Source organism: Taurulus bubalis (assembly GCF_910589615.1).
Source record: "Taurulus bubalis genome assembly, chromosome: 17".
Lineage (NCBI taxonomy): Eukaryota > Metazoa > Chordata > Actinopteri > Perciformes > Cottidae > Taurulus > Taurulus bubalis.
This window is the reverse complement of record NC_136605.1, coordinates 20,958,079-20,972,112: the sequence shown is the minus strand read 5'-3', so window position 1 is coordinate 20,972,112 and position 14,034 is coordinate 20,958,079. Positions and strand designations below refer to the sequence as shown.

The window sequence follows — 14,034 nt, the reverse complement described above, 5'->3', positions numbered from 1 at the left end:
GGAATTGTTGTTTTGCTTGGGTTGAGAGTGAAGCCTCAGCGGGCTCGGAGCTTTTATTTTGTAGAGGTGCGGCAGCGCGTCGGGAGGTACTTCCTGTGTTGAAACGATGAACCTGGCAACTCGATTATTACTGAATTGTGAATCATTTAAAGCTTTTTATTTCATATTCAACTTTAGTGAACTAATAAAGTCTATATTGTACTGAACGTTCTACTGGTCCTTCTTCTCATGACGGGACACCGAGACCAGACCTCCCCCTCCCCCCTTACACTTACATACACACACACCAGTTACACTCACCCAAGACTAAAACCAGTTGAACGCACATTTAATGATTAAATATAAAAAATAAAATATATATATATATATATATATATATATTTACATGTATTTCGAATTACATATGTATGTTATATGAATATATTTTGTTATATATAAATATATATTTGTATATATAAATATATGTATATATTTATTAATGTACACACACACACTCTCGCATAATTGTGTGTATATATAAATATATAATTGATAGAGCCGTCACACACCGGGAGGAGGAGGGAGGTCCCCGGTGGTGACGTGTCTCCGTTACCGGGACGCGTACCCCGGTCCTCCGGTTATCAATCAGCGCGGATCGATCCCTGATGTCGCCGCTGCGCGTCCCCGCGCGCCCCCTGTCCGCCCCGCGCGCTCCCGTTAGCCGTCAGCATGAATGACGCGCAACAAGAAATCTCTCCAGACTTCGTGCTCGTGCGGCTCGTGTCCGCGGCGGAGTTCGACCGGCTGCACGAGCCCGACGCGCGGGTGTCCGGAGGGTTCGGGCCCGTTAAAGCCGCACCGGGACCCGGGTTCGGTCTGGACCCTTGCGGCTCCTCGCCGGGCCTCGGCTCGGCCTCCCCGCACTACAGCTCCCCGCTGCCCGGGAAGGGGGAGCCGGACGGCGGGCAGCGGCGGACGCAGGCCCCGCGGGGCTCCGCGCCGCCAGAGGACTTCGCCGCGGCGGCGCAGCGCTTCGTGGACTACCCGGTTCGGCTCGGCTCGGGGGGGCAGCTGATGGTGTTCAAGAACCTGCTGCGGTCCGGAGACCGGATCCTGGATTACGGGCTGCAGCAGTCGCCCCCGGGGTTCCTGCAGCAGGAAGCAGGGACACAGCTGGACTCTGGGTCAGGTTCCGGTCCTGGGAGCACAACAGCTGGTCCTGGACCTGGAGGTGGGAAGGACCAGAACTCATACTGCATCCCCTCTGCAGAGGAAGACCTGCAGCCGCAGCTTCTCCAGTGGCACCCGGTCCTGAGACTGTCCAAGGGATCTGATGGGTCGCAGGACGTCCCGGTTCCGGACTCTGAGTCCGGGACCGGGTCTATCCTGTGCCCCCGACACCGCCTGCTGACAGACCGCCTGGCTAAATGGCCCCCGGGTCTGCTGGACCAGGCTGTGCGTCTGGGCCTGCTGGAGCCCAGGAAGAACTACTCCACCGGGGAGCTGGACCCAGTCCTGGCTTTGGCCCGGAGGCTGGGCCAGCTGGGGGAGGGTCAGGCGGTGGTCTCCCGGTGCTCTTGTCACAGTCTACTGGCCTCGGGGCCCGGCGAGGACCCGAGTGAGACCAGTGACGCCCTGCTGGTCCTGGAAGGTCTGGGGTCTGAAGAGGTGGGGGAGGGAGGGGACCGGGTGGGGGGAGTCCGTGGAGGGGGGACTTCTGGGGCGCCCGGGTTCTCCAGCGGGACTCTGAGCGGTCTGATGCTGCAGGTCCACAGGCTGGCGGAGGAGGCGGGGGTCTGCACCGATCAGAACTGCAGGTCGTCCCTGGTGGTCCTCGACGCCGCAGGGTCCCTCCCCCTCCCCGTAGACCCCCGCCCCCCCAGCACCCCCCCCTGCCCGTACCCCCCTGAGGGCCCACAGGCTGCAGCAGTCTCCTCTGACCCCCATCCGTCTTCCAGCACCCAGCAGCACCAGACCCGGTCCCGGTCTCAGCCCCAGAGCCGGGCCGAGACCCCCAAACTCGGCGCGGCCTCGGGGGGAGAGGGGCGGACCTCCTCCCCCCTGGTGGTCTTGGAGGGGGAGAAGACGCCGCGGAGGAAGTCCAGGAAAGGGGGGTCCCTGAAGGTCCGGCTCAGCAAGCTGTTCAGAACCAAGAGCTCCAGCGGGGAGGCGGCGGCCAAGAGGCCGTCCCTGACCTCGTCCACCTCGTCTGGGGGAAGTCTGCTGGACGTGTGGGGGTCCAGCTGGAGCCCGGGGCCGCACAGGTGGGGGGTACTACTACTACTACTTGTACTAATTATAGTACTACTACTACGTGTACTACTATGTGTACTACTACTACTACGTGTACTACTATTACGACTATTATTAGTATTACTAGTTTACTACTAATACTACTAGTACTACTACTACTACTTGGACTACTACTACTTGTTCTATTACTAATACTTGTACTAATACTACTTGTACTAATACTACTACTTGTACTAATACTACTACTTGTACTACTTCCTCTTTCTCTCATCAGGCTGCAGCTCTCCAGACCTCACAGTGCCTTCACACCTGCTTTCACCGGTAACCACACACCTGTGTGTGTGTGTGTGTGTGTGTGTGTGTGTGGGTGGGTGTGTGTGTGTGTGTGTGTGTGTGTCTGTGTGTGTGCGCGTGTGTGTGTGTGTGTGTGTGTGTGTGTGTGTGTGTAAGTCTAAGATAATAACACCATGAAGTGTCCGTACAAAGTGGGATGACTCTAAGATAATAACATGATGTCCAGAGATCAGATTCACACATTGATGTGTGAAACATTTACTCTTTAAGAGTCATAAATGTATCTGTGTGTGTTTTTACTGTGTGGTATTAGTACTTTTACATACTTTTACGTGTGTAGTTCAGAGTGTTTTCTTGTCTTATGAGGTCAAAGGTTAAACATCTCTGCTGTCCCTTCTGATCCTCACCTGTCTACTCCAATGTATGTGTGTGTGTGTGTGTGTGTGTGTGTGTGTGTGTGTGTGTGTGTGTGTGTGTGTGTGTGTGTGTGTGTGTGTGTGTGCAGGTGAGACAGTGTCTCTGGTCGATGTGAACCCTCTTCACCCCCCCACGCCTCCTCCTCCTCCCAGACGGAGCCTCAGTCTGCTTGGTACTTTTCTTCTTCTTCTGTGTCTCTGTCTTGCTGCTGTGTCACTTCCTGTGTGTGTCCCGCCTCTCTCTGCAGGTGAGTCTCAGGTGTGAAGCGTGACGTTTGTCTGTCTCTTGCAGATGATCAGCAGCCAGGTCCCTTCAGTACCCTTCGGTCCATGCAGTCCCTCAGCACCATCCAACACAGCCTGAGTCTCAACGGTAGACTGGGAGCAGGGGGGAACTGTTAGCCTAGCTTAGCACAAAGACTAGAAGCAGTGTGTGGGACTACTAGCCTAGCTTAGCACAAATACTGAGAGCAGGGGGAACAAGTAGCCTAGCTTAGCACAAACACTGAGCGCAGGGGGTAACTGCTAGCCTAGCTTAGCACAAAGACTATAATCAGGGGGGAACTGCTAGCCTAGTTTAGCACAAAGACTAGAAGCAGGAGGGAACTACTAGCCTAGCTTAGCACAAATACCGGGCAAAGGGGGGAACTACTAGCCTAACTTAGCAAAAAGACTAGAAGCAGGGGGAACTACTAGCCTAGCTTAGCACAAAGACTAGGAGAAGGGGGAACTACTAGCCTAGCTTAGCACAAATACTAGAAGCAGGGGGAACTACTTGCTTAGCACAAAGACTAGGAGCAGGAGGGAACTACTAGCCTAGCTTAGCACAAAGACTGGGAGCAGGGGGAACTGCTAGCCTAGCTTAGCACAAATACTAGAAGCAGGGGGAACTACTAGCTTAGCACAAAGACTAGGAGCATGAAGGACCTGTTTCCTGTGTTGTAGACGCGTTCCTTCGGGTTCTACCGGGTCCGGCCCCCCTTCGCCCCGGCCCCCCCCCCTCCCAGACTCGGCCGACCCGCCGCCGCCAGCTTCGCCTCCAGCCTCCGAGAACTGGAGAAGGTGGGACCAGGTCTGGACCAGGTCTACATCTGGACCGATGGAGCCACTAGAGCTAGGAGCTGACTTGTGTGTGTGTGTGTGTGTGTGCGTGTGTGTGTGCTTGTGTGTCTGCAGTGCGGCTGGTACTGGGGCCCGATGAACTGGGAGGACGCTGAGATGAAGCTGAAGGGAAAACCAGACGGAGCGTTTCTGGTCCGGGACAGTTCAGACCCGAGATACATCCTGAGCCTGAGCTTCAGGTCCCAGAGGGTCACACACCACACACGCATGGAGCACTACAGAGGTACACACACACACACACACACACACACACACACACACACACACACAGCACTACAGAGGTACACGCACACACACAGCACTACAGAGGCACACACACATGCACACCACACACGCATGGAGCACGCACACACACACACACACACACACACACACATGGAGCACACACACACACACACACACACACACACACACACACACACATACACACCACACGCATGGAGCACACTCTCTCACACACACACACACACACACACACACCACACACGCATGGAGCACTACAGAGGCACACACACACACACACACACACATGCACACCACACACGCATGGAGCACACACACACACACACATATACACACCACACGCATGGAGCACACTCTCTCACACACACACACACACACACACACACACACACACACACACACACACCACACACGCATGGAGCACTACAGAGGCACACACACACACACATGCACACCACACACGCATGGAGCACACACACACACACACACATGGAGCACACACACACACACACACACACACACACACATATACACACCACACGCATGGAGCACACTCTCTCACACACTCACACACACACACACACACACACACACACACACATGCACACCACACACGCATGGAGCACACACACACACACACACACACACACGGAGCACACACACACACATGGAGCACACACACACCACACACGCATGGAGCACTACAGAGGCACACACACACACACACACACGCATGGAGCACACACACACACACACACACACACACACACATGGAGCACACACACACACACACGGAGCACACACTCACACACACACACGCATGGAGCACACACACACACACACACACACATGGAGCACACACACACACACCACACGCATGGAGCACACTCTCACACACACGTACCCTCCTATGTGGCGGTGTAGGGACCTTCTCTCTGTGGTGCCACCCTAAGTGTGAGGACCGCTGTCCGTCCGTGGTGGAGTTCATAGAGAGAGCCATCAGCACCTCCAGGAACGGGAAGTTCCTCTACTTCCTGCGCTCCAGAGTCCCCGGTAACCACTCCACCTCTCTCTCCACCTGTCTCTCCACCTCTCTCTCCACCTGTCTCTCTACCTGTCTCTCCATCTGTCCTCATGAGCTGTATAACAGTGTGTTGCTTGTCTGACGGGTTCAGGTCTACCCCCGACCCCGGTCCAGCTCCTGTACCCGGTCTCCAGGTTCAGCAGCGTTAAAACTCTGCAGCATCTCTGTCGTTTCTGCATCCGACAGCTGGTCCGGATCGACCACATCCAGGATCTGCCTCTGCCCAGGTGAGCCTCTGGTGTCCTCTCATGTCCATATATATATATATATATATGTACTGAGTCATGTTTTGAGGGGATCAAATACTTAGTACAGCTAACAAGTACACGTTGCGGGTACAAGTACACGTTGTGTTTAAGACCAGCTGTTCTGTCTTCAGGCCTCTGATTTCCTACCTGAGGAAGTTTTATTACTACGACCCCGAGGAGGAGATCAGCCGGTCCCTGAAGGAGAGAGGACCGGAGCCCCGGAGCCTGCTGGTCCAGCCGGTCCCGCAGGTCCAGTCGGTCCCGCAGCTTCCTCAAGGGGTCCAGTCGGTCCCACAGGTCCAGCAAGGGGTCCAGCCAGTCCAACTGGGGATCCAGTCTCAAACGTAGCACTGAAGCCTCAGAGGACAATGTGAGTACCAGAACCAGATGTACAACCAGATGTAGAACCAGATGTAGAACCAGAAGTAGGAGCCGTCATTATACCATTTATAACAAGAACAGTTGCACACAAACTGTAGTTATTTTAATCTCTAGTTGATAAAACTACAATAACCAGCTGCCTGAGGAGCTTTAGGCGTCTTTAGTAGGAACCAAAGAGACTCAGACAGGAAGTCAGACGGTACTGAGAGGCGGACCGACATGTTGCCTTGAGTGAAACCACTCCCCTTGCTGAGAGGGGAAAGCTCATTGGTCGATCTCAGCAGCAACGTTGTCGCTTTCATTTGTCATTTGAACTATTGAAATAATATAAATATGTGTACTATTATAACTAAATTCCTCTTTATTATTTGATGATAAAACCGTTTCCTGTCTTTTTCTGCTCCAGTTCTTTGTTTTGTTTTTACACTGGAAACACTCAGCTGACAGAAGGACTCGCAGCCAATCAGCTCCCTGCGCTCAGTCCTGTATCCGGGCGGGTTTCAGATGATCCGCCCTCCTCTGAGTGGCGACATGGGGGAGGGATGTGGAGACTCCGCCCCTCTCAGGGTGTCATCGCAGAGCAGCCGGACGAACGATGACGTCGCCGTTAGCGAAGCGCTCAGTCGCCTTCAGGATCCGCAGCGCTTCAGTGGAATAGTTTCACCTCACCAGACACTCACAAGACTCCATTCATAAAAACAGCCATTTAAGCTTTGAGAACAGGAGCTGCTGGTCCCGGCTCCTCCATCAGTTATGAGAGTCTTTTTCAAAGGAGTCTGGTCTGCTGGACTTAAAGCTTAACATGTGAGCATGTTATTAACATGTTAATAATCTCTATCTTCATGTTTAGTTCTCGGGTCTGTTCTTTTAGGTAGCATGCTAGTTAGCTTGGTGGCTAACATCGTAACTGAGCGTGAACCACATTATTAGCTACGATAGCTTCCTTCGCTTTGGACTCTCTCTGGCTCTCGTCCAATCAGAGGTCAGCTCTGTCAGGACGGCTTCTTATTGGTCAGCAGCACAAATTCAATGTGAGCTCATTAAGTGAGTGAATGAAGTCCCTTTAGTGGCTTCTGGAGCTTTCAACTCGCTGACGTGTGAACACTGAGGACTTTAGAACCATCGTTACTCGATGATCATGAGATCCGGATGAAAGCTCCAGAACTGGTCCTGACTGAGACCAGACGAGTCCTGATGAAGACGAGCAGGACATTCATTAACAGGTCCCCTTCCTCATCCTCTTCTTCCTTATCCTCTTCCTCATCTTCATCCTCCCATTGTTTCTACATCTGTAATCCTTTGTGACCAACAAACCTAAATATAAAGCGTGATGACGACTCAACTGATTTTTACTGGAACAAGCTGGACTTTTATTGACTCAGACACTGGGAGCACTGGGAACACTGGGAGCTCTGGAGAGCTGCTGGGAGAAGAAATGTGACGACATGATGTCATCGCCTGTTAAAAAACAGTGTGGGAGGAGCTAACGGTCCTCTGCGGCTTCTGTCTTTGTTGACATTAAATTATTAGATAAAAATGTGTTTTAGAGGCTCCTTATGATTACGACGTGTGAACACATGAATGAGGGTTAATTATAATTATCTGTTAACACATGAATGAGGGTTAATTATGATGACGTGTGAACACATGAATGATGGTTAATTAAGATTACGTGTGAACACATGAATGAGGGTTAATTATGACGACGTGTGAACACATGAATGAGGGTTAATTATGGTTACGTGTGAACACATGAATGAGGGTCAATTATGGTGATGTATGAATACATGAATACATAAATGATGGTTAATTAAGATGACGTGTGAACACATGAATGAGGGTCAATTATGATTGCATGTGAACACATGAATGAGGGTTAATTATGATGACGTGTGAACACATGAATGAGGGTGAATTATGATTACATGTGAACACATGAATGAGAGTTAATTATGGCATGTGAACACATGAATGAGGGTTACTTATGATTACGTGTGAACACATGAATGAGGGTTAATTATGATGACGTGTGAACACATGAATGAGGGTTACTTATGATTACGTGTGAACACATGAATGAGGGTTAATTATGACGATGTGTGAACACATGAATGACGGTTAATAATGACGACGTGTGAACACATGAATGAGGGTTAATTATGATTATGACGTGTTAACACATGAATGAATGGTTTCGCAGTGAAACAAATCTGAATTTTCACTCGTTTATTGTCGAATTTATATTTTTTTTAAAGGAGACAGATCTGAGATCGATTCAGCTCATCTTAAGGTTTTGATGGCGGGTCATTGCTAATGGTGCTAACAGAGCTAATGGTGCTAACAGAGCTAATGGTGCTAGTAGATCTAACAGTAAAATAAACTAAATTGAACAGCAACTCATCAGTGATATGATTTATTTATTTAACGTATCCAAAATAAATAAACAAAAACATCACAGATACACGGGTACAGCTTGCAATTTACTTTGGGTAGTACTGGATAGGCGTTTTAGGCACATTTTACAGGAACGCTAAGAGGTTTAAAGGATGATGTTGAACTCATCGGTGAGTAAGTTATGATGGTTGTTAAACTCATCGGTGAGTAAGTTATGATGGTTGTTAAACTCATCGGTGAGTAAGTTATGATGGTTGTTAAACTCATCGGTGAGTAAGTTATGATGGTTGTTAAACTCATCGGTGAGTAAGTTATGATGGTTGTTAAACTCATCGGTGAGCTGCTTGTTCGGTGCAGGGAGGAACGTTGAGGCAAGACTGCTTTTGAATATGTGGCCTCCCGTCGGGCGTTGGGCCGCAGTCGTAAAGCGGCTTCCCGAAGAACGTTGCCTGCTGCTTCTGACGACCGATAGTAGGACTGGAAGACACACACACACACACACACACACACACACACACACACACACACACACACACACACACACACACACACACACGGTAATTAGAATCTAAACTCTGTGTTTTCAGGTTTCTGTTCCTGTCTGCTGTCCGTCCTCTAAATGTCCTCTACATGTCATCTACATACATGTCCTCTACATACATGTCCTCTACATACATGTACTCTACATGTCCTCTACATACATGTCCTCTACATGTCCTCTACATGCATGTCCTCTACATACATGTCCTCTACATACATGTCCTCTACATGTCCTGTACATGCATGTTCTCTACTCGTCCCCCAGACAGTGAACTCACTTGTAGTCCTTGTAATCCGGTTCACAGTGTCGCTGCCTGATGCTTCTAGGTGCTCCTCCACAGGACGGAAAACACAAACTCCACGGCTCCCAGCCGCCCCAGCTGCCCGTCACTACACACACACACACACACACACACACACACACACACACACACACACACACACACACACACACACACACACACACACACACACACACACACACACACACACACAAAAACTGTGTTATACTATATACTATTTCATCTAAAATATTTAATCTATACTCTATGCTATAAAGTGTATAATTATAATCGTTACTCTATAATCTATATTCTAATCTATACTAATAATATCCATGATACCAAACCCACCGAGGCACTGGGTGACGTCGTAGCAGACCCGGCTCTCAATCATGGTCCCGAGGCAGATGGACCCGTTGTGGGCTCCATGGAGACACCGGCGCTCTCGAGCCTGAGAGCCGCCGATCTGTTTACAGCGAATGTTCCGGGCCCCGAACGGGTATTTACACTCGCCCCATGAAGACCAGTCTGACCACTGTCCGTCCACTGAAACACAGAGACGAGTCACGTGACCTGACCTAGGACACACCTGGGACACCAGAGACACCAGAGAGACCAGAGACACCTGCTGAAAACAAAGACTTTTCATGCAAGACAAAGACCTGTTACCTGGACAGTGGGAATTGGTCTGACAGATGCTGGTTGTACGTCCCTCTCCAGGACATGGTCGGCCGCCAGCTTTTGGGGCGGGGCTATCACATCTCCTGGTTGATTCCTGAAGCCCCACCCCACAGGTAACAGGACAGGCAGAGAGGGGAGACCAAGACCCCCAACCTCCGTCCACTGGTCCAGAGACAGACAGAAACACAGTCAATACGAGTTGTTGATGTCTCTAAGAGGACACCTGGTAGTCGTTGATGTCTCTAAGAGGACACCTGGGAGTCGTTGATGTCTCTAATAGAACACCTGGGAGTCGTTAATGTCTCTTAAAGGACACCTGGGAGTCGTCAATGTCTCTAAGAGGACACCTGGGAGTCGTCAATGTCTCTAAGAAGACACCTAGGAGTCGTTACTGTCTCTAAGAAGACACCTGGGAGTCGTTACTGTCTCTAAGAGGACACCTGGGAGTCGTTACTGTCTTTAAGAAGACACCTAGGAGTCGTTACTGTCTTTAAGAAGACACCTGGGAGTCGTTACTGTCTCTAAGAAGACACCTGGGAGTCGTTACTGTCTTTAAGAAGACACCTGGGAGTCGTTACTGTCTTTAAGAAGACACCTGGGAGTCGTTACTGTCTCTAAGAAGACACCTGGGAGTCGTTACTGTCTCTAAGAGGACACCTGGGAGTCGTTAATGTCTCTAAGAAGACACCTGGGAGTCGTTAATGTCTTTAAGAAGACACCTGGGAGTCGTTAATGTCTCTAAGAGACACCTGGGAGTCGTTACTGTCTCTAAGAGGACACCTTGGAGTCGTTAATGTCTTTAAGAAGACACCTGGGAGTCGTTGATGTCTCTGATAAAACCCATGGGAGTTGTTAACAGCTGTAAAGTCCCATTTTGTTTGTTTATGGTAGAGTTATGGTCAGACAGGTAGACAGACAGGTAAACCTGGGCAGTGAGGCAGGTGGTTGCAGTTTTCTGTCTCGCTGTCGTCACCATGGCAATCCGAGCCGGGTGGCTCGATTGAAGGGGCGGGGCTAGAACAGGCGCGTCGGCGGAACCTGATGGAAGCTCGGCCTTCTGGGATACAGGAAGTGGAACACTCACCCCAACTGGACCAGCCGGACCAGAACCCGTCCACTGTGACAGAGACAGAGGCATGCTGGGTATTGGTGTGTGTGTGTTTGTTCGTGTTCGTGTTTGTGTGTGTGTGTGTGTGTGTGTGTGTGTGTGTGTGTGTGTATGTATATATGTTACCAGGACAAGGTTTCTGACAGACGCTGCTCCGAGTGCTCGGTCCATCACAAAATCGGCCGCCATATTTAGGGGCGGGGCCATCACACGCCCTGATTGACAGCTGGATCCCCTCCCCACAGGAGACGGAGCACGGCCCGGGCGGAGACCACGCCCCCCAGCTGCCGTCCACTGCAGAGTCAACCAATCAGAACACGTCAGGTTTCCATCTTCAGACTTCACCTGCTCCATCGGCGGGTCTTTCTCTCACCTGGACAGTTGGGGAGCTCGCTGCAGTTCTGGTCCTGGATCTCGTCTCCAGGGCAACTGTTGCCAGGTGGCACCGTATCAGTGGAAGGGGCGGGGCTAGAACAAGAACGCCCTCGCTCCCTTTTGGGGACGATGACGTCACTGACACAATGACCTGAACACTGAGACCAACCAGACCAACTGGACCACCCACCATGAACTGAGAGACAAACAGGTGGAGAGAGAGTCAGACAGGTGGAGAGAGACAGACAGGTGGAGAGAGAGAGACAGTCAGACAGACAGGTGGAGAGAGAGAGACAGTCAGACAGACAGGTTACCTGGGCAGGTGTGTGTCTCACACGTGTCTGTCTCCTCTGCAGGACCCTTGCAGGCCGAGCGACACTCAGGAGGACTGGAACAGACTCTCTTTCTAATCCTGACTCCGCCTCCTCCACAGGTCACCGAGCAGGGAGACCAGGAGAGCCACAAGCCCCACCCCTTATCTAGACGCACACACACACACACACACACACACACACACACACACACAAATGACAAACTGTGTCTTTGTGTGTATATATATATATATATATATATATATATATATATATATATATATATATATATATATATATATATATGTGTGTGTGTGTGTGTGTGTGTGTGTGTGTGTGTGTGTGTGTGTGTGTGTGTGTACCTTCACAGCAGGTGCTGTTACAGGGTCTGGTCTGCAGTGAGTCTTTAGGGTTCTCACACTCTGAGACTCCGATACCGAAACACTTCCTGTTTCTCTGCGTCACTCCGTCTCCGCACAGGACGTTACACTGTGACCATGGCGACCAGGGAGACCACTCTGGAGGACTGGGAACACACTGGTGTTACTGGTTTGACGAGGAGGCCACCTGTGAGTCCTACTGGTCTCTACTGGGACACCTGTGAGTGTGTGTGTGTGTGTGTGTGTGTGTGTGTGTGTGTGTGTGTGTGTGTGCACTGACCCACAGGAACGACACACTCCATCTGTTGCCTGGTAACCGTAGTGAGGGTTCTGACAGCAGTCCTCTTCCTCCACCTCACCAAGCTCTTCATCACACTGACCCAGGTCGAAACGTGCAAAACACTGCACACACTCTGCACACACACACACACACACACACACACACACACACACACACACACACACACACACACACACACACACACACACACACACACATCATAATAATAAAAGGAAACATCAGCACGTAATAATGATGGTTAATTTAGTTTAACTTCCACTGTGTGTGTGTGTGTGTGTGTGTGTGTGTGTGTGTGTGTGTGTGTGTGTGTGTGTGTGTGTGTGTGTGTACTAGTAGAGTTTCCAGGATTTCGACACAGGGCAAAGTTTCTAAAAGTTGCACAATTATGAGTCAAATGTCCCAAAACTCACACGAGTTTCACTTGTACTTCTTCTAATCACTTGTTTTTTCGGACTAAAAACTCTCAGCAGGACAAGGACTCTAAAGACGGAGTGAGACGTGTCTCTCTAAAGACGGAGTGAGACAAAGTGGGATGTGTCTCTCTAAAGACGGAGTGAGACAAAGTGGGATGTGTCTCTCTAAAGACGGAGTGAGACGTGTCTCTCTAACGACGGAGTGAGACGTGTCTCTCTAACGACGGAGTGAGACGTGTCTCTCTAAAGACAGAGTGAGACAAAGTGAGACGTGTCTCTCTAAAGACGGAGTGAGACAAAGTGAGACGTGTCTCTCTAAAGACAAAGTGAGACGTGTCTCTCTAGCGACGGAGTGAGACACTTTTCAAAAGACGGAGTGAGATGAAGTGAGAAGTGTCTCTCTAAAGATGAGTTGAGACTCCTTTCTAAAGACAGAGTGAGACGGAGTGTGACCGAGGGTGACGGAGTGAGACACATGTCTCTAAAGATGGGGTGAGACAAAGTGGGATGTGTCTCTCTAAAGATGCAGTGAGACACTTTTCAAAAGACGGAGTGAGATGAAGTGAGAAGTGTCTCTCTAAAAACAAAGTGAGACGTGTCTCTCTAACGACGGAGTGAGACACCTTTCTAAAGACGGAGTGAGACGTGTCTCTCTAACGACGGAGTGAGATACCTTTCTAAAGACGGAGTGAGACGTGTCTCTCTAAAGATGGAGTGAGACAAAGTGGGACGTGTCTCTCTAAAGACGGAGTGAGACAAAGTGAGACGTGTCTCTCTAAAGACGAGAAAGACAAAATAATCTATTTTCCCCCCGACGTCTCTGGTGAGACTGAGTGAGACAGAGTGAGATGTCTCTCTAAAGACAGAGTGAGACATAAATATATACGAACAAACAAACAAGACTGACCTGAGCGTTGCACTGACCCCAGGACCAGAACCAGGACTAGGACCAGGACCCTGAGAACCATCAGAACCCTGAGACGCTCCATCCTGCCGACAGAAGTGAAGACAGACGGATGAGTTCAGTCCTATGTTTCAGCAGAGCTCCTCCCTCTGTGTGTGTGTGTGTGTGTGTGTGTGTTTGTGTGTGTGTGTGGTAACCCATGCAGTGGACTGTTGCGTAATAACGACCAGGATTGACCCGTTCATTTAAAATACTTTCAGTAGTTCAGTTGTTGTTTTATTAATAAAGTGAAGTTTAGGCGCAAGATAAACCCTCGGTTAGATAAC

The 14,034-nt window shown here is 50.2% G+C and overlaps 2 protein-coding genes across 2 annotated transcripts; one reads left to right on the top strand and one right to left on the bottom strand.

Annotated features, from left to right (window-relative positions):
* Nucleotides 1–708: 708 nt before the first annotated feature.
* LOC306749601 (suppressor of cytokine signaling 7-like) lies at nucleotides 709–5,987 on the top strand (the record flags this gene model as incomplete). Its single annotated transcript, XM_079232913.1, is given in 9 exon segments — nucleotides 709–2,243; nucleotides 2,507–2,553; nucleotides 3,235–3,315; nucleotides 3,888–3,942; nucleotides 3,944–4,004; nucleotides 4,119–4,287; nucleotides 5,232–5,360; nucleotides 5,483–5,618; nucleotides 5,771–5,987. Coding segments are annotated over 9 exon segments (2,430 nt in total).
* A 2,433-nt stretch (nucleotides 5,988–8,420) lies between these two features.
* On the bottom strand, nucleotides 8,421–13,793 carry LOC306749600 (properdin-like; the record flags this gene model as incomplete). Its single annotated transcript, XM_079232912.1, has 11 exons — nucleotides 8,421–8,891; nucleotides 9,233–9,344; nucleotides 9,587–9,781; nucleotides 9,905–10,078; nucleotides 10,842–11,033; nucleotides 11,151–11,318; nucleotides 11,398–11,595; nucleotides 11,714–11,878; nucleotides 12,073–12,236; nucleotides 12,371–12,503; nucleotides 13,712–13,793. The coding sequence occupies 11 exons, from the start codon at nucleotides 13,791–13,793 to the stop codon at nucleotides 8,744–8,746; spliced, it is 1,731 nt and encodes a 576-aa protein (XP_079089038.1). The 3' UTR covers nucleotides 8,421–8,743.
* Nucleotides 13,794–14,034: the final 241 nt, after the last annotated feature.